Source organism: Dryobates pubescens, chromosome 34, assembly GCF_014839835.1.
Source record: "Dryobates pubescens isolate bDryPub1 chromosome 34, bDryPub1.pri, whole genome shotgun sequence".
NCBI lineage: Eukaryota > Metazoa > Chordata > Aves > Piciformes > Picidae > Dryobates > Dryobates pubescens.
The window spans coordinates 3084469-3111550 of record NC_071645.1 but is presented as its reverse complement, the minus strand read 5'-3'; the positions used below and the strand labels follow the sequence as shown (position 1 = coordinate 3111550).

General features: G+C 49.1%; 1 protein-coding gene across 4 annotated transcripts in view; it reads right to left on the bottom strand.

Moving 5' to 3' along the window:
- The window catches only part of LOC104301067 (tubulin-specific chaperone cofactor E-like protein), a 49585-nt gene extending 22764 nt beyond the window's left edge, over positions 1 to 26821 (bottom strand). The window contains exons 1-9 of one of the 4 annotated variants that reach the window (XM_054176189.1): positions 26781 to 26821; positions 23464 to 23613; positions 21102 to 21241; positions 17676 to 17857; positions 17069 to 17325; positions 14414 to 14540; positions 13763 to 13879; positions 9145 to 9477; positions 8724 to 9008 (exon numbers count right to left, since the gene is read on the bottom strand). In XM_054176189.1, the coding sequence (XP_054032164.1) occupies positions 9159 to 9477; positions 13763 to 13879; positions 14414 to 14540; positions 17069 to 17325; positions 17676 to 17857; positions 21102 to 21241; positions 23464 to 23596 (1275 nt within the window). In that variant the 5' untranslated portion in view covers positions 23597 to 23613; positions 26781 to 26821 and the 3' untranslated portion in view covers positions 8724 to 9008; positions 9145 to 9158. Of the gene's footprint in view, positions 1 to 8723; positions 9478 to 13762; positions 13880 to 14413; positions 14541 to 17068; positions 17326 to 17675; positions 17858 to 21101; positions 21242 to 23463; positions 23614 to 26625; positions 26643 to 26780 lie in introns of those variants that run through there. The other 3 variants (XM_054176187.1, XM_054176188.1, XM_054176190.1) reach the window with 3 other exon arrangements.
- Positions 26822 to 27082: the final 261 nt, after the last annotated feature.

The window sequence follows — 27082 nt, the reverse complement described above, 5'->3', positions numbered from 1 at the left end:
ATTTCAGAGATGGAGGTGCTGCACCCACCCTACTCCATTAAGTGATGTATTGAGACTTCCCTGGTGCTAACGGTACGGTGCCCTGCAGGTCTTGCGAGCCCAGAACCACTCAACTGCTGCTCATTTCATGCGGCGTTTGGAAGCTGTGAATGGTCCCAGCTCTCCATCAGCTCTCTGCTCTCCCCACAGCTCAAAAGCAATTGCTCCCTGATCCGCTTAGTGCAAGGATGGAGGCTTCTGCCTGGCTTCACGGGGAAGAGCTTTGTGTGGCTCCAACCACAAGAGCTGTGGTGTGCTCACATCTAAGGGGCTTCAGACACCACTTCAGCTGATCCTTTGCACCGGCTGCCAACCCCACAGCCGCTGACTGGTTTGGATGAGTGTGGAAGAAGCACAAACATTTACACAGGTGGGCAACTCCTTGCTGTACAGCAATCAATGACAGACAGAGAAGCAGACACAGGGCTGGGAAATGCAAGCAAAACCCTGTGCCAGCTTTAATTCCTCCTGTGCCTAATGCAATTTGTTACTCATTATTAATCCAATAAGAGCATCACTAAAACACCTGCTTTGATTTCTTCGCCTGTTGTTCCCCTTCGTGACACAGCTCACGCAGAGCTCTCAGGAAGGCATCGTCTGCTCCCAGCATGTGTGTACTCACCAGAAAAGCACATGAGCAGCTTCAGACACCAACTCTATCTATGCATTATGGGCAGCCTTACTTTTAACACCAGCCCCTCTGCCTTCTCAGCTTTCTACAGCCCATGCATTGCAGTTGGATGAACACTATGGCTACAAACCCCAGAGTCTCGTGATGCTCTCCCTATAGTGTAGAGGTATCACCAGCTCCAACTCCTAAGTGTACCCATGTATATACTTGATGCCCCCAGGACCAGAGCAGGGGACATACCATTGTCTGTCCCACATCACTTCCACTTGACAACCATTCCTGGGAGCTCAGAAAGCATGAAAAAGTGGAAGGAAAGCACCCATGCATTGCAGTTGGATGAACACTATGGCTACAAACCCCAGAGTCTCATGATGCTCTCCCTATAGTGTAGAGGGATCACCAGCTCCAACTCCTAAGTGTACCCATGTATATACTTGATGCCCCCAAGACTGGAGCAGGGGACATACCATTGTCTGTCCCACATCACTTCCACTTGACTCCCAGTCCTGGGAGCTCAGAAAGCATGAAAAAGTGGAAGGAAAGTGGCTCCCTGCTCCTCAGCGAGCCACTGGCATCAACGCCAGCCGCAGCCTGCTTCCAGCAGCTGCGCTCTGCCTTGGGAAAAATTCACTCCACCAAGGTAAGAATGTTTCACCACATTGCCTATCTTGGAAAGACAAAAGGAGGGTGGCAGAACTTTCTACAATCACAAATGTGAGTCGTTGCAGATGCCTGAGCAGCGCTGGGACAGACAATGAGTAGTGAAGACTATGGCAGCCCCGAGACCCGCCAAGCCCGGCGCTGCTTGGGAAACGTGACAAGGCAGTCAATAAATTACTTCACTTATCACAGTCAAAGGTATGGGGGGAAAAAAAATTAACAATAATAATAATTTACCAACCTGTTTTGTAGACTAGAAGAGCAATCTGGTCTGAAATTTTAGACCAACCTTGGTAGAGCAGGGAGAAATCCTATGTCAATGGCGAATGCATGCCGGTCCTCCTTTGCCAATTCCTGCCGATGACTGAAACGCTGTCTCAGTCCCCTCGCTCTCGCAATTCAAAAGTCAGTTTTCTTCAATGCTTCTGCAGGGCTGGAGGAGTGTTGAGTTGCAATCACAACTATTGCCTCTATTGATAACCAACAAGCTAATCTGGAGATCAGATTCTGGCCTGGAGAGGGAGAGAAGTCTCTTTCTTCACCCCCTTCAGGTGGATTCAGATGGAAATGTCAGCGAGGCAGAGCTGAGCTCGCGGCTGTGCTGCTCAGCTTTGCTTTTCGTTGAAGGGGAAGGGAAAAAAAAAAGAAACCCTGAGAAGAATTGAGCCCCTTCCTCCTTTGTGTGAGGGGAAAAAAAAGCCCATCTATATAATGTTACAGCATTAGCATTAAACAGTGCGAGGCTTAAAGCACCGTTCAAAGGCAGTGCCCCAAAGTTTCAATGGAGTTACTTTTCAGTCCAGGTCTTGCTTTACTCCCTGGAACACAACTGACTTCTGCTCTTACAGCTGGAAGAGGAAAAACTTGCCCAGTGCAGCACACTTCCCTCCACTGGGGAGGGTTTCAGTGCTGCTGTTCCTGCTTCCACCCTCTCTGGAAGGGCTGATTGGTGTTTTTACTCAAGGCAGTGGGGAGTTTCAGTGGGACACAGCTGTGAGCATTCATCCTAGAATGGCTTGGGTTGGAACACACCTTAAAGATCATCTACTTCCAACCTCCCTCCCTTCACTAGACCAGGTGGCTCAAGGCCCTGTCCAGCCTGGTCTTGAACACCTCCAGGGAGGGGGCATCCACAACTTTCACTCCTACAACCTGCAGTTCCTGCAGCCCTGCCTCTGGTGGTCAAAACTGTGGGTTATGGGGATAGCTGAGGTGAGAATGTGTTGCCCAAAGGTGTGCAATTACATGCTTGTGGGATGGGGATATAAGGGGCTGAGAGAGGATGCCCTGGCCATCTCTGCCCATGCCCCATGGCCACTTGACCCAGGCAAGGATTGAGGATGTTTGCTGTTCCTCAGGGCTTGGTGGCAGCTGCTGCATGCTGAACATTCCAGCTGTGCTGATGGGTTGGTTCCTATGCCTTCACTGATGGTGTGTGGAGTCACCACTGGTCCCCAAGAGAGGCTCCTGCCAAAGGTTTGCACAGGCTGTAAGTCTCAAACTGCTGTTACAGAGACCACAGCTCTCCATTCAAGCCTCATCTGTAGCCTGAGAAAAGATCTGAACTGCTTTAATTCAGTTCACATGGATGTCACATGAGAGAGGAAGAGGCAGAATAGTGGCCAAGGGGTGAAGGAAGCAATCAGCAGAACCCTGATGAGAACTCTCACTGCCTGCACTGAGGCTCAGCTAAGACAGGCAGTGCTCCAACCCCAGCAGTCTGTCCTAGGAAAAGAGCTTTGTCCTCATGGACAAAATTGCACAGCCCAGCCTTGGCACATGGATTTTGCCTTTGGAATTTTTGGGTGGGGGCCTTTTACTACCCATTTTCCCTACTGAGAGGTAGGCAGGTGTTCCTCCTGCACTTCCCATACACCTGCTCCCTGCCCTTCAACAGGAACAAAAAGAGGACAGGAATGGCAACAGCCAAGCATGAAGCACCTAAAAGCCCAGACCATGTTTTCCCCAGGGCCCTGGGTGCTACTAGAATTGTGTTTAGTGAGTTCACCCTCAAAGTGCTGCAGCTCACCGCAGCAGTTTCTTTTAATACCTGAGGGCAGTGGGCAGCACACCACCTCCACAGCAAATTCTAGGGCTTGCTTTCTCTTTATCCTCCAAGCACAGCCTTGCTAGCAGAAAGCTTGCTTTGGGAAATTATTTTTTCCCCTCTTTTTTAACTCTACTACTTCAGGAGAGCAGGGGAATTATAAAGCACTGACTGACCTTTCAGGGGCAGATGACTTCCAGCCTGCCAGTCCATGCAACTCAGCTCTTCCTTTCCCTTGAATACAGATTTTAAGCATTCCCAGCCACAGGGAAATCAATGGATTCTTCCCATCTTGCTTTGTAAGGCACAGAAAACTGGTGAAAATAGGTTTCCTTCTGCTCCTTTGTCAGTTTAATATTCTGCTCCTGTTTGTCCTGGGCAAATCTACACTGATGATGTTTGATTAGGTTTCACTGTCTCTTTGGGGACATCTTTGTCTTCTAGGCTATTTTCTTTTGGACAAGGATGCTCCCATCATGCAGTGCTAAGCACCTCAGAGCTGCATGTCCAACCATTTCTTCTGTTTTTGCCTTCTAGCAGAAAACTTCCTTCCATGCCTGACCTCAAGAAAAAACAAGCAGTAAAAAATGAGACAAGGAGGTCTTCATCTGCTGGACCTCAGCAGGGCAACCACAGGCAGTGCCTTGGCTCATTCCCATTTTAAGGCTCAGGTCAGGGAGGATGCCCTGGTGAGGAGCTTGCCTAGCTTCTGTGTCTCACCTGGAGGGGCATCTCCCTCCTCCTGCCTCTCCCCAGAGTCATTTCGTGCACCTAGCATGGGCTAAGCCCACAGCTGCTGCTTTAGTGGCATCCTGCCCTCCCTAACAGCAGCTAAAGGCCTTTGCTTGAGGGTAAAACTCATTTTGACCCCAAGGCCAGTCCCACTGAGGACACAGAGCAGGGAACAGAGAGCAAGGTGGAGCCTTGTTCCTCACCTGGAAGCGGAGATGAGTCACTGCCACAGAGAAATACAGTCCAGAAGAGGAGGAGGGCTTCAAGCACTGCAACTTCTTTCAACAAGCAGCATCTCCACAGGTGAGGTGGCTGTGCCTCAGCTCACAGCCAGCAGAAACGGACAGCAGAGCAAAAAAACACCTCAGCAGCTTTCGCTCTCCCAGAGGGGTGTGGGTGAGACAGAGGGAAACACTGCACTGCAGGGGGCCCCAAAAGTGCAAAACTCAGGACACTTCTTTTGTGTAAAAACTTAGATAAGTTTATTGAACTGATCCAAACCAAGTACTTATTTGGCCTGAATTCCACCACTAAGTCTGCGAGCAAACCAAAGGCAAGTCGTGGGAGTGGGGATTAGATTCCCTGGGAGAGAAACCAGGGTAAAAAAAAAACCAAGATGGACTTACAGTTCTTGATAATTTTTTTTTTCTTTAAAATTACATATGGATGCATCTTTAATAGGGAGCAAGAAGAAATGTTCATGTTTAAATTAGGTGTGAAGTTTCCAGTAACTGCAGAAAAGCAATCACAGAGGCAAAGGCCCGAGATGGCTACAGCCCCTCTAACGCTGCTCTGGGGAAGGCGTCTCTCTACTGCCTACCAAAGTGCCACATTCAGCTGAGGGAGGCAGAGTTGCCAGGAATATGGATTTTATCCCCTGGGCTGCTTTCAGCACCTCGTGTCCATTTTCCAATCCTCACACCAACAGAACCTTCGGAATCTCCTTTAGGAGCAGAACCGGCAAGCGACGGAGGCAGAGCTGCTGCCTTGCCTTCCACGGATGCAGCCTCAAGCAGGTGAGGGCAAACCCAGAGCCTCTGCCCAGCAGCAGCCAGTACAGTTCCTCTGAGCTGCTCCAAGCCGCTGCAGGCCACACTGTCACCTGCCACCAGGATGTAAGCAGCTCCCAATAAAGGGGTTACAAATCCCACTGAGGGGACAGAGGCCAGTCGCCAGGCCATGCATATTCATAACATCACCAGCTGAGCGATCTGCCTGGAACATCTGGTCAAAACACAGATATTCAACGGGAATGGATCCAAAAACACCATGGCACAGCATCTAATCTCAGCACAGGGAGCTGTGCCACACTTTGGTATATAGCTGTCACCCAGTTCCTCCCCAACCAGGTGCTTTGCCCGCTGCACAGGCTGCCCACAGCAGACTTCTCCGCATGAGCTTGCAGGAACAAGAAGAGCTCTGGACAGGAGCAGCCCTCTGATGGCAGGACACAAAAGCTAGAGAAGCTTGCAGCTCTGGTTTGTTTATCTTTTGCTCAAGCAGGCACATGCTGACAACACCAGCACACAGCCCCTGGTGACATGGCAGCGATGGCAGTCACACCGTTCACCTTCTCAGGACCCTCCTGCATTCTCAACAGGCCCCAAAACCCCTGGCCCCCCAAGACAAGGTCCTCTGCTCAGTGGTAAGGTAGCACACATGCAAGACCCTTTCCCAAAAGCCATTACAAAAGGAAAGCAAGACAGCTTGGGGGATTTTGCCACATGGGTTGCACTTGGCCCTGCTTTTCAAAGTTCATCATCTCGAGGCAGAAACTCCCCCTGGGTTCTGGACCTGCCTCTTTCTCCTCGGGAAGCCAACACAGATTTTTTAGTTTCCACCCCATGACTGCTCTGCTAAGCTGCACAGAAGCTGAATGGCTTGAAACACCACCTAGAAAAGTGGGAAAGTGTGGTATTCACAGCATGACTTTTGCTGACATGAACAGACCAGAGGAGCCAGTTGGGCTGTTAGCACCAAATCCCTGACAGCTGCGTGGAGCTTGCTGACCTCACATGCCAGTAAATATTCTCTTTTTCCATCTTCCAGTTCCCACCAAGCCTGCCTGAGTAAAAGCATGGTGTACAGACAGTTCTGAGCCAGCATAGTGATAGCACTGCTCCCTGTGAGGACAGGCTAACCATCTGTGGGCAAACTTAAAAGCACATACTTCAGGCTTCTTTACCATCCCATCCCACGCTTTAATGGTCTTTGCTTCTTTCCTTCTCTGAAACGGGGCTGAGGAGGTTGGTGAACATTTACAGCATCTCGTTAATTAACACCACTTACAGTGCCATCAGGACACTCACACAGGCAGCAGCTGTCCTAGAGAATCAGGTCAGAGATATTTTTGTGTCCCCGTTGGTTGCTTACCTCTGAGACTGAGGGAGGAACCTACTTCAAGTGGATGTCAAGGGGAGCAATAGGCTTCTAATATTAAACCACCCTATCTTCATAAAACTTTGCTTCATAACAAAAATATCTCCTTAAACACAACTTTTCTAATGCCTTACCTATGTATATATCATACAGAAGTGTTGGCTTCAGAGTTCTGCTGTAAGGCAGCCAAAGCCTTGCTCTGCCCAAATGGAAAATAACATCTTCAGTAAAGCTCTAGCTTATAAAAGCATCATCTTATGTTACACTGCCACCAGCTCCCTGCTCCTTTGTTTTGCAGCTATGTGCAGCTATGTGCCACAGCCTCTGCACTGCCTAGGGAGAGTCTTGCTCCAATTACAGAATCACAGAATCACCAAGTTTGGAAGAGACCTCAAAGGTCACCAAGTCCAACCTGTCACCACAGACCTCATAACTAAACCATGGCACCAAGTGCCACGTCCAATCCCCTCTTGAACACCTCCACGGACAGTGATTCCACCACCTCCCTGGGCAGCACATTCCAGTGCCTAACAACTCTCTCTGGGAAGAACTTTCTCCTCACCTCCAGCCTAAACTTCCCATGGCACAGCTTGAGACTGTGTCCTCTTGTTCTGGGAGAAGAAACCAGCCCCCTCCTGGCTACAACCACCCTTCAGGTAGTTGTAGAGAGCAAGAAGGTCTCCCCTGAGCCTCCTCTTCTCCAGGCTAAGCAACCCCAGCTCCCTCAGCCTCTCCTCACAGGGCTGTGCTCGAGGCCTCTCCCCAGCCTTGTTGCCCTTCTCTGGACACATTCATGTGTCTCAGTGTCCTTCTTAAACTGAGGGGCCCAGAACTGGACACAGTACTCAAGGTGCTCATCTCCACAGGGACAGGAGATTGACATTTTTGGCATGGGGATGAGGCACAAATTACAACCTTGTCCTAAAAATCCTGCCATTAATTAGTCTTTAATCTGGGTGTGGAACTACTCCCCTCCAAACAGTCACAACCTTCTGAACCTGAAAGCCAGGAGCTAAGACTTCATCCCCTCCCCACCCTACCCTCGCCCACAACCTAGGTAAAATATGAAGAGGAAATACACAACTCCAAGCATAAATAAAGGAGTTTGGTGATGTGGGCAAAAAGCATCACGGGAAAGAAAGTGCATGTGGGGAGAAGGTGGCAATTCAAAAGGAAGGTCAGAAGTTCACCTGTAACTAGAGCCCTCACTGCACAGCTTCACCAACTTTGATGCAGCTGCTTATAACTAAGGAATCTGAAAAGTCTTCAACTTGTCAGGGGGGGCAGAGTAACAAAGGAGGACATGGGAAAGGGAAACAAGGGAGATAAAGAAAGAAGGATTTCATCACACAAGAAAGGGAATCTGCCCTGCAGGAGAAAACTGGGGCTAGTTTAAGCAGCAGCAGGTGATGCCTACAAGGTGCATGTGGGGGGGAAGCCAATACAGATAGTGAAAGTCTGCTTTACAATAAAGATGACTCTACTTGCTTTGTTACTCATTTTCTAGCCAACAGTCTCCTAGTTTGGACCCTAAGCAGGGACCCCACAGCCAGGGGCCCCCTGGGGAAAGTGCTAGGTTTCATTTCTGGTGCAACAACAACAAGAAACACAAACTTCAGCTTTATTCTTACTCTCTTCCAGGAGAGCAATTTTAGCCATTCCACTTTCAGTACAAACTGGTAGAAGGTTAAGTGCACACTGGAGGATCTCTTCAGCATCGTGGGGGTGAATCATGACCTGTTCCTTTCTGATCTCTTCCTCTAGAAGCCCTTCCAACGCAACATCCATCCACTGCCTTCCAAAATCCACTCTGCAACCTGCCTGGCAAGGGCCCTGTTGCCTCCAGACTGCCAAGTGCTACAGCTTGCAGACACTGGGTGAGATGGGTACGGAAATCAAAGCTTTTTGTTTTATCCCCTATAAAGTCAGAATAGGACAGGGAGAACACAGAGCGTGCATTTCGAAGAGAAATGGTTTCTTTCTACTAAAATCTCCCTTTATCCCCCTGTTTTGTGCACTCCTACAAACCAAACCAGCAGAGTTAAGTGGATGCACGAAGTACCTGAGCTCTGAATCAAGCGGAATACTGTTCTGAGATCTTTTCGGCGAACTCCAGCACAACAAAAGGTTGAAACAGCACCCAGCTGCAAAAAAATACTTCAGCAAGCTCAAGCCACAATCAGATAGCTAGGCCAAAAGGGTGCTCTGGTGGAGCCAATACCCACCCCCCCCAAAAAAAAAATTTAGAAGGAGGAAAAAAAAAAACCAACCCAACCAAACCAAACAACCAAACCCTGCCCGGAGCTCTCTCATCCCTTCGGGACCCCAGCATTCCTTAGCTTGACCAAGTGACCATTCATGCCAAATCACGAGTATATCGGAGCATCAAAGGAAACAGCAAGGTATTGCACACACTGAAACACAGGCACTGAAGTCAGTTGTCACCTCAAGGTCACCTGCAGTGGATGGTGGGCCTGGTTCTCACATCAGGGCATTTCCTCCGGGCTAAGAAATCACCTGCTACAGAAACGCAACCAAACCTCGACCAACCAACTGAAATAAAAGCCTTGCAAAGAACTCCTTAATGCATGTGTGTGGGTGTGTGTGTGTGTATGAGGGGTGGGAGGGGGGTGTGTGTGCGTGGGTGTGCACTCACAAGGTCAAAAGAGGCTATTTCATTCTGGGCTCCACGTAAATTTTATCTCCATCCCGAATGCCGTAGGAGTGCAGCGCTCGCGAGCTGTACTTCATCTCCTCGGGACCAAAAGGAGCTTCCTGGTCCAAGTAGAAGAGCAGCATGTTGCTTGTGGACAGCTGCACCACAGTTTTTAAGTGCTTCTTCAACTCTGCCACAGTCTGATCGAGCCGGATGGACATCTCTTCCACCTTATCCTGGAAGTGGACCTCCACCTTCGCGCTGCTCTGTGGCCGAAGGTCCACAACTGCCAAAGGTTCCAGCTTCCCGTACTTGGTGACCAGCTCATGGTACCTGGAAAACAAAACAAGCCCAGAGTTACAGCCAGAGCCCACTGCAGAAGTAGGTTTCTGTTCTGCTTCATGACAATACCCCACGTTTTTTCTTTATCCAGAGGATGCACAGTGAGTGGATGCCAAGAGGCTAAGGGCAGGGTCCAAGGTGCAATTCCTCTGAAGCTCAAAACTCTCTGATGAGAGCTAAAGCCAGAACCCAGACAGTGATGAGCTGGCCTCAGCCTCTGTGTCAGGGACTAGCTGGCCTATGGCTCTTCAGAAACACCTCATAGTTTAAACAGCACTTCACTCAAAGTGAGCACTTCACTCAAAGATGAGGCTCTCCTGGGTAAATAATATCACTGAGCTAGCATCTAAAGCCCCTAAGTGTGTGCCTCTCTCCTGTCCAGCAGTGACTAAAGGGAAACCTCAGCTTTCTTCTCCATTTGCCACCAATTCTCCTCACATGAGGCAACATTTGTCATGGTGACCCAAAGAGGCATCCATGAGGCATGAATCTGAATGGTTAGAGCCTTGTTTTCTCACCTGCCAATTGTGCACAGGGCAAGGTGTTTCTCAGGCAGGATGCTGCAAACAAGACCCACAAAGCCCATCCTCTCCAGTCACTGTCTCACAGTCCCCAAGCTGCACTGTGGCACCAACACAAACCCAAGCAACCATCTGACTAGCTAAGGAAGGTGAAGTTATTACTGATCTAAGATATTTGAGCTGACTGGTCTCAAAAGAGATTCCTGACCAGAACTGAACAGTGAAGCTCTCTACTGGGCTCCTACCATTTCAAGAGACTCCAGTTGTGGCTGCAGTGGGATTTGGAAGAAAGAGAGGACACTACACTGACAGGAATCTATGCCTCCTGCTCCAGTGAAAACACTTCACTACAGAGTGCCAGGCCAAGCTGCTGCTCACACAAAAGGTACAATCCTCAGTCTGGATTCCCAGTATCTGTGGCTTCACAGCCTGACTGGTTTTCAGGCATTCCTGCTGTTTCCCAAGAGGCCATCTGGGTCCAAATGCTACACCCCACTGAGCACAAGACTCCGACTCAAGGTGAGCTCCTGCAGTTTGGAAGCTGACAACAAACAGTGGGAATTTTACTAGCAGAGCCACACACTGCGTGGTCACTTGCTCCTGGGAGCCAAGTTCTTTAATTGTCCTTCACAAGGTTTCTCTTGGGGAGCCATCCCCTGCCCTGCAAAGCTCCTCTCGCCCTCCTGCCGCCTCCAGCGGGTATCGCTCTGATCAGACAAGGCTGCATCTGCCCTGCCTGGCTGGGAAAGAGCTGAAATGGCAGCTCAGAACACAATGTGACTGAAATGACAAAGCCTGAGAGCTGCTGAGGAAAGGTAACATTTCAGAGGCTCTCCAGTCTGTGCTGCACAGAAAGCTCTTTTTGTTCCCAGTCTGAGACTGAGCTGAATGCGATCGGTGCTGTGTCACAGCCCCTGTCGAGCGCTGATGGGACCTGGCAGGCTGGCTCACCCCAGGGAGTCCTGCTGAAGGCAAGAATGTTCCTGGAGAACAGCAGACCCTCTGTCTGCTGGGAAATGAGGTAAAGGCCACAACACACTAGGATTTCCCTACTCTCACAGACAAAATGAGCCTTCACCAAGGGCAGAGCGTCCAAAGGCAGGCCAGTGCCCTGCTCTCACAGTCGCAGGGTGATAGGATCAGGCCCATTTGTTTGGAGAAGACATTGGTGCTGAGAGGAGACAATCTGCTCCTCATATTGTGTCCACTGGGCTCCCACCTGCAGTAAGAGCCAGGGCTAGCCAACCTGGTGGGATTCCTTGTGGCACAGTTTCCACTTCAGACCAGTAACAGTTCCTCAGATGCCATCCAGAAGTGCTGCCATGATTCATGTGCTAAGGGGAACTGCAGTGAACAGGGCTGATGGTGGGAAGAGTATGAAGAGGGGCACAAATCTCAAGCAAGCTGAGAAGCTGAGAGAGGTAAGTGAGCTAAGATTGCCCAAATGTGTGCTGTGAATCCACACAGGGGGCTACAGCGTTGTCTGAAATTTTCTCATGTTGAGGAAAGGCAGAACAAGCTTGGCAGCCTGCTCCTTGCATGCTAGCTGCAGCCTGCAAAGATGAGGAGGAGTCTGAATGAGTGGCTTCCCTCAGATCAATAAGGATGAAGGCAAACTGCTCATTTGCTTCTTTGGTACCCCGATAATAGGCACCCTGGAGACTTTTATAATCACCCTTTGCAGCCTGGCAGATGCTGCTTGCCAGAGCAGAGGATGCCAAAGAACTGAACCTGGCTGAAAGTGTCTCTGATACTCTGCAGATAAACAGTGGGCCAGACAAGCAGAGGACTCATTAAAACAGCCACAAAGACATCACTCAAGGAGACAGCCAATATTGGATTGTACGCTTGGCACTGCCTTCTAACACGAGACATCCAGAGAGAGAAATTACTGTGTCCACTCCCCTCCCTTCCCAATCCCTTCGAGCTGCAGCCCATCAAGACATGCAATGCAAGCAGGAGGGGCTGCCAGGAGAGAGCATGCTGCTCACTTATCACAGGCTACACCTCGACAGGCTTGAGGGGGCTGCTTCCACTCCTAAGTTATCCATGTCCAAGTGCATCTCCTTCCTCTGCTCGAGGCAGCACTGCAATGCAGATGCTTGTGCCCCCAGCAACAACAGGCCTGAGTCCTGATCAGATTACAAACCACCTTTGGAGAGACCACACTAGATCTGGGAGCAAAGAAGGGGCAGTTTTAGCACTGAGCACAGACACAAGCCCTCTGCAAAGAATGTTTGGCTTCCCTTCCTACAAGGGCTGCTGCGTACAGGTCCAGACACTGAAACCCAGCCCTTGGCACTGGGGACACTCTTAGCCATCTGCAGCCTCACTAGAAAATAGTCTGTAGTGGCACACAACTCCTCCAGAACAGAACAACCCTCTTTAGTAGCTGCACAAGTCTCCTGGAAACCCTGCACAGATGAAGGGATTCAGACAAAGAGCCCATTGAGCAGGAAGGGGGCAGTGCCAGTGTTTAAAGGTTAGGGAATCAGGAGGGGAGGGAACTCTCCTGTACCACACCAAAAGAGCATAAAGCCAGCATGGGGCACAAGAGCAGCCCAGCCTTTTTTGGAGAGGGGAGTTATTACTAATTTCTAATCATGAGCTCCCACCTGGAAACTGATCCCAGTTGTGTGCTGTACTGTGTAAGTGCACACAGCCTGGATCCAAAGGCTCTGTCCCAGCAGTAGCTATACCCCGCTGTGTCCTTCCCAACAACATCCAGGACATCCAGGGCACCTCTCAGCACAACATTCAGAGACACAAGTCCAGTAGAAAAAGATCCAGAGCCTGCCAGCTACTTATTTACCTTCTCTCACAAGCCCAAATCCTTCCTCCTCAGCTCAGGGCAGCACAATTGTTCCAGTGGGAACACAAACAGTGACCAGATTCCATTTGCACCTTTGTCATCCATACTGGGCCATAGCTTTGATCTTCTCTCCCTCAGTTTGTCCCTACCTCTGGCTGTCCCCCCAGACACACACACATACACATGCTCTTGTCCTACTCCCTTTCTGAAAAGGAAGGGCTGTGAAGCTCTGTGGTCTGAGAGGTGCATGAGGCTTCTAGGGCAAAAGGCACATAAATGCGGTGGCTTGAGGCTCCACGAGCCTTCCTCAGCCCATTAAGAAGCAATAAGTAGATGCTGGCACTGAGAAGATAGCAATTGAACAGCATCTGTCAAAGTTCATTAGTTTACCAAGATGAACAGATCATTGGCCATACTTTTTTGGCAACGAAAAGCCATCAGAGTTGTGATCTGCAGGCCTGAAAGTCAGGGGACAGGTTCCTGTCGCCAGGCACCTTCCCCAAACCAGATGGTCAAGAGAATTAGATGGCCTGGCCTGGCACCAGAGAGCATGATCTGGACTGGCTTCTGGGGGCTCCTAAACACAGGTGGATTATGAAGCTAGCCATCAGGGAGGCCAGGAAGATCACAAACTGAGCAGTCATGTTGTTCAATGGCACTTGGCGTGGACACTTGAGGCTAGATTTGACTCAGAAGTGATTCTGCAAGTCATCAGACAACAACAGGAACTAAAACAGGCTGAGGAAGGCAAGACAGGAGGAAGGTGAGGGATGGTTTTTTCATGGAACACCTAGCCCAGATCTGCCATGCAACAGCATCTGTTCAGTCACCTCTTGTTTTGCCTTGCCACTCTTCTGCCCCTCCTCTTCATTCCACAATAAAGAATCCATACCTGGATGGGGCCCACACCTGAAGGGGATCCATACCTGAAGGGGATCCATACCTGAAGGGGACCTCCTCCTCTGGGAACTCCATGTAGTAGCGGATGAAGAACCGCTCTGAGTCCTCTCGCTCCCCATCGGCCACAATGCTTCCGTTGAGCTTGACGATGGATGGCAACCTGCATGCAGAGCCCAAGAAATACAGTCAGCAAGAAGAGAAACCCAGGCACCAAGAAGACAGCCACCATCAAAAGCTAAGTGCCACAGCAGGAGAATCTGGCCAGGTAGCTTATGCTTTAGTTCCTTCAAAAAAAGAGATTCATAGAATGGCTTGGCTTGGAAGGGGCCTCAGAGATCATCTACTCCAACCTCCCCACCATGGGCAGGGATGCCTCTCAACTAGACTTGGTTGCCCAAGACTTGAAGAGGACAAATTCCAAGCAGTTTTTCCAAGCACATTCAAAACTAAGCATTGTCATTTCCCCACACATGTACCCAGGCAGGTATGAGACTCAAAGAATTCTCTAAGGAGAAGTTAGACTTAACATTTCCGCTGCTCCCACCTTCCCACACAACCAAACAAAAGCTCCAGTCTCTCAGAGCAATGACTTCACAAAACCCCCATCTCCTAACAGCCTCTTCCTCCCATTTCCTGCTCCCTGCCATTCACTGCCATGTCATGCTCCTGCTGAGCAGAACAAACAAGAACAGACCTGGCTATTAGAAGCTTCCTGCGTTCCTCAGTGGTGTAGGACTGCAGCAAAGGGATTCCTAACAGCTTCACTTCCTCGAGCTTGGGAAAAGAATTTAACTTGTCAATGTCTTCCCAGCAATGCAGGCCTGCTCAGAAGAAAAGATTTGCTTAAACAAACACAGAAGACAATGCATCACGTATCCAAGATAATCAGACACAGCAAAGAACCTATGAGACCAGCAAGTGTCAGCTGCTGTTCCTTTGAGAAGTCCGAGTCTTCCTCATGCTGTATTGCAAAAAACCTCCTTCATTTCTTACAGAAGTTTCAATTCTCTCTTGGAGTCTAGAAGGATGATCTCCATGGCTGATTAGGCAGCTTAGACTTTTATGGACTGTTCAGCCTTTGGCCTCACTGCTGAGGATTGACTGGCATCAGTTATGATGGTTGTATCTATAAAGGGATGCTGCCTTAAGTCTCCAGGACTTTGGCCATTCCAGGCATCACTAAACAGCCATCAAACAGCTCTACCTCACACACACAACCACCTTGGGTCCCATTTCTGCTCACAACCCAATGGTAAAAGAGTCCCAGAAGCCATCCAGCCACTGAATGAAAAAGGCTTTCTCTCAATTGGAGGCCCCTCAAGACCTGACAGCTGGCATCACAAGGCAAGCAGAGAGGGCAAAACACAAAAGCTGAGGATTGAGCCCTGATTACACAACAAGTTCACCACCACTTGTCCTGGCTTCCCTTTGTTGTGACCACTGAAATGTTTACTACAAAGCTGCTCTGCTGATTGTTCCAGAAGCTTACAGTGGCAACAGGAGTTTCAAACAAAACTGTTCCAAGTATCACAGCACTGTCTGCAAGACAGGTAGAGAGGGTTTCCTTTCCTTATAGCACTCAGAACACTTCTGCCAGTGTCACCTAAGCCTAAAGCCATCCTCTGGCTATTGGTATCAGCCACACTTTGACAAATTAAGCAGCAGTTTGTGACAGGAGGAGAACTTTTCCATCTGATCTCCAGGCTGCAATGTCACCAAAAAACATCCAGTACCTCTCTGAATCACACTGCTCTGAAAGGGTCAGAAGCTGTCACAGCTGGGAGAAAGCTAGTCCTGAGAGACAACCACCTCTGAAGGAGAAATTGCTGTCAGCCATGGCATCTGCCTTGGCAGGAAAGACTCTTCATCCCCTCGTGACCCCACTCTGCTGTGACTTCACTAAAAACCATTAGCTTTAGCTCAGCTCTCATCTCCACTAAGCTAAAAGAGCCTGCAAAAAGAGACACCAGTTAGGAGTCTTCACATGACAGGAGTTGGGAGTGCAGCAGCTTTCCCTGGAGGGGACTAAAAATAAACAATAAACTGTTGAACATGTTCCTAGGGATTTCTGTTTGGCTTTCCGCTCCCTGAACATCAAATGCAACGCAGGATCCAGAGCTCTTAAAATACCTGGCAGCAAAACTGCACAACTGCTTACCACAGGTGCACTGGCTGCTCAGTGAGACACTGCTTTCCAGTCCAGCTTAACAGGCTTTGCTTCCCCTAGTTTAGCTTTAAGCTTTTATTACAGGGATTCCTTGATGCTTACGTTGCAGAGCACGCTAATAAAATACCTCCTCCCTGAGCTAACACTTAACCATCACTTGCACAGCACATAAAGCTGTAAGGAACAAAAGAGGATGATGCATTAAGTAGCCCTGCAGAAGTGGCATCTCACAAGCACATCACAGCCCTCCCCAGCTGCCCTGCAGCTCCCTCTCTCTGAGGGCAGGGTGCCCTTCCCAATTTGCCAAGTGCTTGTTCTCTGTCTGTGGAGTGTTGGCTGAAAAATCCTCTGGGGATGAAGTGCTAAAGTAGCCTTGTGGTAAGCTTCCAATAACTGAGCACAGGTGACAGACAGCTTTCTGCTGGTGAATGCTGAGCCCTTACATGCCACAGACCTACACAAACGCTCATTTTACCCAAGATAAAACAGGGAATAAAAGGCATAATGGGATTCTTTCATCCACTCCACTGCCAGACATTTATTCATCCTCCTCCAGCTAGAAGCACCTGAGGCAGGGACAGGAAACAGATGGAAACTACTAATGTCAGAGACTATCACCGCCCCACTTTGAATAACTGCCAGCCTGTGCTCCCCTAACTCCTCTTTGAGAGAACAACTAACTCCCAGAAGCAGCAGGTGAAGCCCACACAGACAGGCAGGTGGATTTCTTGCCTGTTTTCCTCTCCTAACATTAACTTTTTCAGGTCAGTGCACTTCAGGACTTCTGCTTGCATGGCCCTGCATTAGCACCATGAGGAACTTGGCCTTCAGTAAGACAGGACTGTTGGGACTACCTTTATCAACAGCTTCTCAATTCTGCCAAGAAGCCAGCACAGACTGGGACAGAGGTCACTGGGCATCTTCATCTCTGCTCCAGCAACAGAACCATCCCAAAGGTTTAAGCTCTTGCTCAGCATTTCTGCCTTCACCTGCCTCCCTCCATGCTTTGCAGGAAGAAATGCTGACTGCAGGCTACTTGCAGGCCTAAGAAACAACCACCCCGAGGTCCAAGTACCAAAGAGCACAAAGCAAAGTGTGTTTTTCACCTGTTGAGGAGGAAGGACCTGATCCATCACACTGCACACAAAGCTCACTAAAAGCAGGCTGCTGCCAGGCTCTCACCTGACTTGTGCAAATTGATGGATCTCAGGTTGGGGAACAGCCTTGCCAAGGAATCTTCTGACTCTTCGATGGTGGTGAGGTTGTTGTTAGCCAGAATTAGTGTGTCCAGTGATGGAAACATTATCCCCAGTTTTCGAATTTCAGTCCAGTCTTGAAGATTATTGTCAGTTATGTGGAGTAATTTGAGAGACTGACAGCACACTGAAGAACAAGACACTGTTTCATAGTCATTAAGGCACAGGAAGAGCTCCTCCAAGCTGCACAGGGGGAAGAAAGATCACATCAGCATCCCAACACAGCTCAAGAAACAGCAGCTCTCTTGGGTACAGAGAGCTCCTACATTTTGGGGATGATAATCCATATTTGGGTTTAGATTTGGAGTAGAAGCCAGGCTTTGCAGTGTCACACAAGTTCAGCTTTCAAGTCAGTGTAAAGCTTTCACCTTGCCAAGCACCCAAGGGAAAAAGAAAATCCTTTTTTCCCCTCTACTGATCATGTTTGCACCCTGCAGCTCCTCTCGTCCCTCACCATGTGCATTTGATAAGCCAGCCTTGCCCTGAATGCAACAAGCACCCCTTTCTTCACCCAGAAGTCCCCAAGTGCTTACTCTGGTAATTCCTGCAGGATGGTGTGGACTGTTTCCCAGGAAGCTTTGCTGTTGTTGAGCACAAGTTTGCGAACCCCAGCGAAAGAGCCAGCACACCTCCTCTCTAACACAGACAGGCTGAGAGGGTTGGAACTCAAGTTGAGAAACTCCAAGTGGGGAACATTGGACACAATTTTACTGACCTAAGTGTGGAGGGAGAAATGGAGAAAAAAATAAGAGAGGAAAAAGAAAAGGCAATGTGTATCAGGCAGTAATCAGACCCCAGGCAGTAAAATCCCAGCTCCTGAGGGGGGCTCTTCGGAATCACCACAAGCCAAAGAAATTACATGGGGGGGGCAAAAAGTCTTCTGCATAACTACTTGTAATTAATACTGCAGCTCTGCACTGGTCTAGATTGATTGGTTAATTGCTCATTCACCTCAGGAGTTCATTCAGTTACACTCTCCAAGCAGCCTGATAAAAGAAAGCCAGTCTCTTAGAAGAGGTCACAAAATCCCTCTCCACACCAAGCTGAAGCGGTGGCATGTTAGAGGGGCCAGCATGCTGTGCCCCTCTGGTAGCAGAGGGGCAATGGGCACATCTCTTGAGCTTATGGCCAACACTCTGACCACTTGCTCAGCTTCCCGCTGCTCCCCACTAACCACAGACCTTGCCATTTGCCCAGAAAGCAGCTCCCTGGACACACACAATGAATTTCTTACATGATTCCCTCACTCTGAAAACAGCACCTTTCTCACAACCAATCCAAATGTTCAGGTGACTCTGCTTGGGGCTGCTTTCTCTTGTTGTGTGTACTGATGTGCACCTGAGGGCAAAGCAGCAGAGAGGTAAAGAAGAAAAATTGAGGAAGAGAAAGAAAAGCCAGACATGATGTCTCCAGCTCTGGATTGTGTGGTTGGGGTGGGTGCTGACCAAGGCACTTGCTGACACACAGAAAGCTAAGGGGACAAGTTATTTAGGTGATCAATTTGTAGCTGTCTAATAATCATTAAGTGAACAGAACCACCAGGCAGCATGAATTTGTAAAGCACACAGCAAATTTTTCCACTGCAAAGGTGGTTGGGTCACCATCCCTGGATAAGTTTAAAGGTCCTTTACATGTGGTGCTTAGTGATATGGTTTAGTGGTGAGCTTGGTAGAGGAGGCTTGATGATTGGACCTGATGATCTCAAGGGCCTTTTCCAACCTGAGTGATTCTATGATCAACCTAATTTTCCTCTTTGACTGGGAAACTGACCCAGTGGGAATTAGCATAAGGGAATGGCAGGTTGTGGACACAGCAATGTAGGCAAACTGGGGGCTTAGAGTGCCCAGGACAGTTTAAGTTAAGAGTTCAACACAAGAAGTCAGCAGACAGACCAAGGGAGCGCTCTCATTATGTCTTCATTGGCCAAAGCACTCAAACACTATCTGTTTTCTTACTCTGAGGGGACACTGAGGTGGGAAAGGCTGCCATGACATTGTGCTACAAGACCAGAGGCCAAAGTGAAGCCATCCAAAGCCTTCAAAAGAGAAGCTGAGTTCAAGGACAGTCAAAGTACTAACACTTGGAGAAAAGGACATTCATCCAGAAAATAATTATGAGTCAGAGACACCTGGCTAGAGAGCCCCACTCCACAAGGCAATTGAGGTGGGAGGAGATGGAGCAGACCATGACATACACAGGTCAGTAACAGGGCCCAGCTGCCAGCAAAGGAGGACAATTGTCTCATGCAGAGCTGAATTCAAGTGTTGCACACGTGATGCTGGAGATAATTAGTTTGCCTCACTGCACACCTCATCTTGGGTGATGTCATGGGTTTGGGTGCCACACCTTCAGAAGGAAGCAGACAAACTGGGATGATATTGAGAGCAACAAAACCAACACAGGATTTAGAAAAAATGGCCTACAAGGAAGTAGATTTTTTTTTTTTATCCCAGTATAATATTCAAATAGCAAAAGGAGAAAGCTCTTCTCTGTGTGTAAAAAAGGCTGTCATGTAAGGAAGAGATGAATGCTCCTCCACACCTGCCGGCAACAGGGCAGGGAGCAAAGGGCTTAAATTGCAGCATAAGAGACTTAGGTTACATAGTTCAGAGGATGAGGTTATTAGCTAGGCATGGGAAGAGGCTACCCAGGCATCTGGAATCTCCATCACTGGCAGTGTGTAAGAGTTGGGTAGATATTTATCTGTTGTGGGTGGGCTGTGAGAACTTAATCCTGTCTCAAAGGGACATGGGAAAGCTTTTCATTTCCTGCTTTACTGTGGCTCATGCAGAAGCTGGCAAGTTGTGCCATCCAGGGTGGCCTAAAGAGACTGAGCAAACAGCAGAGTGAGAGGCATGCAGCTTGCCAGTGAGGAGTGGATGTGCAGCTCTGCCAGCTGCTTACCAGACATGAAGTCAGCCCCACTAAGAGGCACAACAGGAGCGGAGAGGGAGCAGCACCTCATCACTGTGGGAGGGGCCTTTTGGGGTCAGAATAAAACAAGTCAGAAGACACCATCCCAGTTCTCAGCATAAAACCATTTTCCCTGGCTCTCATCTCAGCACACAAGCTTAAGATCTCTCTCCCACCCACCAAGCTAATACCTTTTAGGCTATCAAGAAAATAACAGGAACAGGGAAACTCATCCCACTTCTGGCTTTGTGCCCCCTGTGCCCCAGCTGGAACACGCCTGCAGACACTGCTTTCACTCCCTGTTTACAGGCACAGGAGTCTGATGCAACAGAAACACATGACAGTTTATTCATAACACATTCATGTTGCACATCCTGCTCTCTTCCTCCTATTCTCAACAATAAACACTAACATAAAAGCAGAGTGTAAGGCAGTGAGGAACTATTAACAACACCTGAACAGATTGCCCTGGTTTTACCCGCATTCCATTGCATTTATCTAAGCTTATTTCATCCAAGCACTTCAGAGGATTTTACAATAGCATTTAGCACTAATTAAAGAGGCCTCAGAAATATCCTTGGAGGTAAATATTATTCAACCTGGTTTGCAGAGAGGGACACAAAAGCAGAGAGAGGATAAACACCTCGCCCAGCATCACAGAAGCAGTGGCAAAGCTGGGAACCAAGTGTTGGTATCAAAGCAGCTCTTACTCTGCTGCAAACTGCACTGCTCATTAACCTCTTGACGTCAGAACCACCACTTCTGGTGCTTTTGCATGATGAAAAAGAAATACCTGTGTCACCTGCATGGCAAGATTGTAAGTCATGAGGTAAATGGAGCGAACTGCCCCCATGGATTAAATTCATCACTTTTATTGCTCAGTTGTTGTCAAAGGAAATAAGCATCGGCTTCAAAGACGAGGAAGAAGGCACAAAAATTGGAAAGCTCTCTCCTCTGAATGAGCAAAGCACTCCTACAACCTGCCACACGTTGGCAGGCACAGTAATAGCCATCAAAGTTGTTCAGAACACATGTAAGCATTTTACCTCATGCCAGTCTTCCAGTTTGTTGTCAGAGAGGTCCAGCTCAGACACATGAGCACAGAAGGCAGCGATTTCATTCTCATCCCCTGCACAGGTTATGCCACAGCTGTTCAGCACCAGCACGCTGGGGAGGTTGAGGCGATCTGAAAGAGGACAAGAGGAGAGCTGCCCTCTGCTCAGCACTGAATGCCTTAGACACAGAAAGTGACAAGCAACCAAACATGACCTTCAGCAAAGACCTACCAGGGACTCCACAATTTACACACATTTAAGGATCTTGGGCTAAGCATGGATTTAATGACCAGCATCAATCAAGAATGTCTGCTTGTGTCTAACCATGGAATGCCACTCACTATCAGCACTCCTCAGCTACTCCAAGCATTTCAGTCCACACTGCAGCAAGGATGGGCCAGTGCTCTGCAGCTCACACTATGTCTCCTATCAGCTCTTGCCAGAATTTATGCTCTTCCCCAGCAGGCATCTGCAACTGCAGATAGAATACAGGACTAGGTGGACCTTACATGGGGGCAGACTCCCTTCCCCTCTTGTACTTAGCCCACTTGGAGTTATAACAGCAAGGATGCACTTCAACCTTTTTTTCCTAAGCTTCCCCTTTTCAGTAATGCAGAATATTTATTCTTACATCCTGGAAAACCTTAGGTCTCTACTCTGCCTTTTATGACTTTGCTTTGGTTTAGCTCTAGATCCTTCTCATGCAACTAAATGTCACAGACAAGGACTTGGATCTCAGTCACAACCTGACCTCCTAAGGCCAAAACACAACCAAGCTGAACACTGTGGATTTGTAATAGGAAACCATTTCAATGCAAGAAATCCACATTTAGGCAAGGCAAGACATCACTCTTACACTCTCTCACATACAATGTATCTCTCCCACTGCTGTGGAGTAGCAAAAGCTGTTCAAATTTAACAACTCCCTGAAAAGGTGGCCCTTTTTCTCATGAATATTTGTCATCTACATGACCAGGAGTCTAGCTGACAATTCTTTGGAGTGATCAGAGCTTGGAAGTTTCCTGGATGTTTGAAGGCCTCAGCTTCCTTAAAAGATTGGAATTCTTTAGGGTTAAGTCATGTCTCAGTCACAGCTTAACACTTAGAAACATGTCCTCTTCTCAGCATCCAAACAGCTCAGCCAAGCAGGTAGTCACACAGAGGAGAGGGGGCAGTGGCTGAATATTGCAGCAGGCCAATTTTCTCTCTGTGTTAATTGAGTGACATGAAGTACATTTTATCCTCAACTGACCTCAAGCTCTTTTCTCTCCTCTGTCAAACTCAGTTACTGCGCACTTCATCCAGCCAACTTCCACAGTGGTTTTGCCCTTTGGGGCTGGCTATGATACAAACAGACCTGATGGGAATTTAAACTAACAGATCAAGATGGGCAAAAAGGATATACAAAGTTCTGGAGTGATAAATGTGAAGCCCAGACTCATCTGCACAAAGCAAGAACCAAATGCTAACATCAGAGCCTGAGGGAAGACTACAGGGTGTCAAAGAGCAGGAAACAGTGACAGAGATTCTGCAGCCTAGGAGGCTCAAGGACATACATGAGCAGCACAGCACTTCAGACACATCTATCTGGAACTCCCTCAAGGCAGTAAGGTCAGAAGCAAAGGAGAGAGAGCATTTCTCCACTAAGTCAGCACAAGAACAGTCAGAGAGCATTTGATGCATTGAGAAGGGAACCAAAGAAAACCACAAATTCATTTTGCTTGTCACAAAAGAAGCCCAGATAAAGATTCATCACTTGGCTCAAAATATCACAGAATGCTTTGGGTTGGAAGGGACCTTAAAGATCATGCAGTTCCACCCCTCCTGCCACGGGCAGGGACACCTTCCACTAGATCAGGTTGCTCAAGGCTTCATCCAGCCTGGCCTTATGATCCACTCCTGTGTGTGCTGGACTCCTGTACCTGCAGGCATTGATGCAAGTTGATGGAACTGCACAACACCACCACCACCACACAGACCAGCCTCAAAGGCAGATCAAAAGGTAAGTATCTGCTAGGCCAGCTCTGCCCAAATACCAAATACCAGCATCACTAATCTGAAGAAAATAAGCTCCAAGGACTGCTGAATCCTCAAAACTCAGCACTGCCCAGGGCTTTATTTCCATGTTTCATTGACAGGATGCTGATTCTGTTACACTGCAGAGAAACTTCACTTAGGTTTTTTTCTACAGCCACCAGTTCAGTCACAGATGAACTTTCTGCCTTAGAGGCCAGTCTCTCAACTCTTCAGTTAGAAACACATTGTAATGTTTCTTCTTCTTCTTTCAACACAAGCAAGGACAATCAGATCCCACAGAGGGCTCCACAGATGCTCAGGAAAACCAGCAGCCTACCTTTCATAGGAGAGCCCTGTGGAGTTGCTGGGACATGCACCCCCATACCAGGTCCACGACGATATGGGAAGTTCTCAGGGCTGTATTTCTCACAAAGAACTTGCATGAAACTCCTTCCACTGGGCTGGTCCATGCTCCCTTCTTGGACTTCTAGTTAATGCAGAAAAGAACAGAGCATATAAACAGTCAGCAGCTAATAATCACCTCCAGTAGTGGTGATTGGGAACACAGGACAGAAAGTGACCAGATGGGTCACGGGTTTGACTTCTGAACTGCAGATTAGTCTAACAGGTCAGATTTCAGACTCCTGAGTACAGTAAAGCATTACCTGAAAACAATCCAAAGCCAGAGAGAGGGCCCACACTACACAAACATGCTCTCAATCATACCATCACAGGACAAGCACAAGATGACCTTGCCCTGCATGCTCTTACAGGACAGTCCCCAATATGCCCCAGAGTGCAAAAGGTGATTTCTGTACCTCACAAGAGTATACTCAAACACACTTCCAGCTAGGAGGGGAAAGAGCAAAGAGTCATTCATGAGTAACAGAGAGCTCAAAAAGGTGTTTTCACCCTGTAATTTTCCTTTTGTCTAACTTGGGGCTCTCAGTCAGGATCAGCTTTTTGCATGGGGCAAAAAGAAAAGGAAGGAGGATCTGCTGCTCCCTAACTTCATAACAAAGCACCACACAAAGTGCTTGGGTCCTGTAAAACAGGATCCATGCTGTAAACAGCTGGAGCCTCTGGCCCACAGGGTGCCATGAAAACACTCAAGTTTGATAGCAAGCTCACTCAGCACATCTCAGGGCCCTCACCTTCACTGGAAGCAAGCTTTGGCCTCGAAAGGAGCATCATCACTTCTACTCTGACAGCTGCAAAGAGCTACAGTTCTTCCATCCTGCTTGGGCTTCTAACTGGAACACAACTGCTGTGTCACAAAAACACTCTGGAGCACACATGAGCACATCATTTGGCCAGTCCAAAAGGCAAGTTTTGCCAACTTTAAGTGTGCAGCTGCTTAATGTATCTGGAAGATAAACATGCCCCTCATATCAACACATGGCACAGAACAGCACCGCACAGGAAAAAGGCCTCACCACACTGCAGGCTGCTGCTGTGCCTAGAAAGATACTGAGTGGCAGCTGGAAGAATACTTGCAGAGAGATACCACCATGGCCAGCCTTCTGCCAGGCCCTAAGTGGAACCACACTTATCTGTGCTGCTTTCCTGCACATACTCTGAGCTTGGCATCTTATGGTTTCCTGCATAATAAAGGAGTCAAGCTTGACACATGTTGAGAGAACTATGTTGTTCCCACATTTCACAGGGATCTTGTACTCCCAAGCTGGGCCTGTTACCCACCACAAACATGGAGGAGAGATCCACATCCACCCTTTCCAACAACACAAGGCATGAACTTGCAGGAATCAGCTGCAGATCCCCACATCCACCCATTCCAACAACACAAGGCATGAACTTGCAGGGATCAGCTGCAATCAGATTTCCTACAGCATTTAATTTTATGCTAAAACATTCTGCATGCCTCAGGAACAATTTGCACTGCCAGATAAGGCTGAAAGGCCTCATTCTAGAGTGGTTTGGGAGCTCAGTACTGCAGGACAGACAGATACTGCTTTCTAAATGCACATTCAGACCTCCTGGCCTGGAAATTCTGGAATTCCCCCCATGCATAAAGCTGTCTGTCCTTCACATTGCTCTTCAGTCAGCTCCATTCCTCTTTATCTACTAAACAAACATCAGCTGGGAATCCACATGAGCACATCAGCTAAGCATCATATTAGAGGCAAAAAACCTGTGTTTTCAGCTACAAGACAGGAGCAACTCAGAACTGAGGAAAACCCCTCACAACATTTACATTCAACAACTTGGAACCACAAACATTTTCTCTCTCAAACATTACCTTTCCATGCCAATGCCACTGCCAATGTTAGGGAGTGGGCAGTCACCTTTTCCACTTCCCTTCTCAGCAGACTTCACATTCACTACAACCACCCATCCTGCCAATTGCCTTCTTTGAATCACAACAATTGCTTAAGAGCCAGGGTTGACAGACTATTCAAAGCAAGCATGACCCCATTCCAAGTGCATGCTGTCTGTACAAGGGCAGGACAGGATGATTTGCAAGGTGCACAACTCTGAGTGTTTCCCTACTTGACAGCACATGGAACAATTCCTACCCCAAAATAACTTTAGGGCTTCTAAATGACAGCATAAATTGCAAAAGATGTGCTCAGTCTTTGAAAGATGTCAATGAACAGCCTTTGTTGTCTACATTTAAGCACTCTGCTGGCAGCCTGTGGCCCCAGTGACATAAAACATGACACGACACTGACTTGAGATCCAAGGGAAACCCAGCGGGCTGCTGCCACTGCTAAGTGAAGTGAAAGAGCACTAAAAATGACAGGGAAAATATTTTTCTCCTCATGCCATAAGCCTGTGAGGGAAATATGAGACCTTTCAGGAGCATTACATCATTAATGGCATTCTAATGAATTCCAGTGCCATTTGAAGCAGGTCCTAACCAGTCACCCACCGAACACACTTTGACATGTTTGCACACAGGAAAAACGAAGCATGAGGAATGGATGCAACAGAACAAACAGTTGCCTAAAAGAAGCTGCTCAGTCCTTCTCCTAAGACATGATTCAGGGAAATTCTTTTTTGAGGTCATCTTGAGAGATGGAGGGGTGAATACTGTCAGGGTGGGCAGACTGACCTCTGAGTCACCAGGGCAAGCTACCCAAGCATGTGAAACGCTGTCAGGGTCTTCATCAAAGCAAGCATAACTCTTTGATCAGCCATCAGAGCACCACACCGCTGACAGCAGTCGATGCTAATGGCAGGGCCGAGGCTGGAACCCGCACCAGAGATGCCAGACATGCCACCTGCCGTGCTCCCGGCCCAGACTGACATTACGCTACTGAACCAACAGTCCCCTCAGGGGCTGCGGGGAAAAACAACTCCGCCGCAGAAGCCGGTGGGGGGTTGGTCTGTCGGTCCCTGCCCAGGCTCCTGGGCCCCACGGCGGGGTAGGACAAGCCGGGGGTCCCCCAGCCCCGAAGCCCGAGAGGCCTCCCTCCGAGTTCTGCAGCCACTCCCGGCCAGGCCACCTCGAACACGATCGTTACCCTGTCCCTACCTGCCCTCACACGGCCCGGCCGGGCCGGACGACGGCTCGCGCCCAGTGACAACGGCCTCCCCGGCTCCGGCCCCGCCGCACGGGTGGCCGGTGGGGGACGGCAGCAGCCAGAGCCGCAACCCCGCGCGCCCCCCGCCGCCCCCGGCCCCGCTCACCCAGGCCCGGCGGCCGCGTCCCGCATTGACCCGGAAACAGCTCCGCGTCACGTGAGCCGCGGCGGTCACGTGCCGAGCCCGGCCGGCGGCGCCGCTGTTACCATGGAGACGCCGCCGCCTCCCCGGCATGCTCCGCGCCGCCCCGCGATGTCACCGAGCCTGGGCGGTGACGTCACGCACCGGTGGGGACAGGGGGCGCTCCCATGGCCGCAGCCCCGGGGCTGAGCCCTGGGTCTCCCGTGGGGCGCTGAGCCCCTCTCCGGGGAAGCCCTGGCTGGGGAGAGGTCACCGGCAGAGCCCCG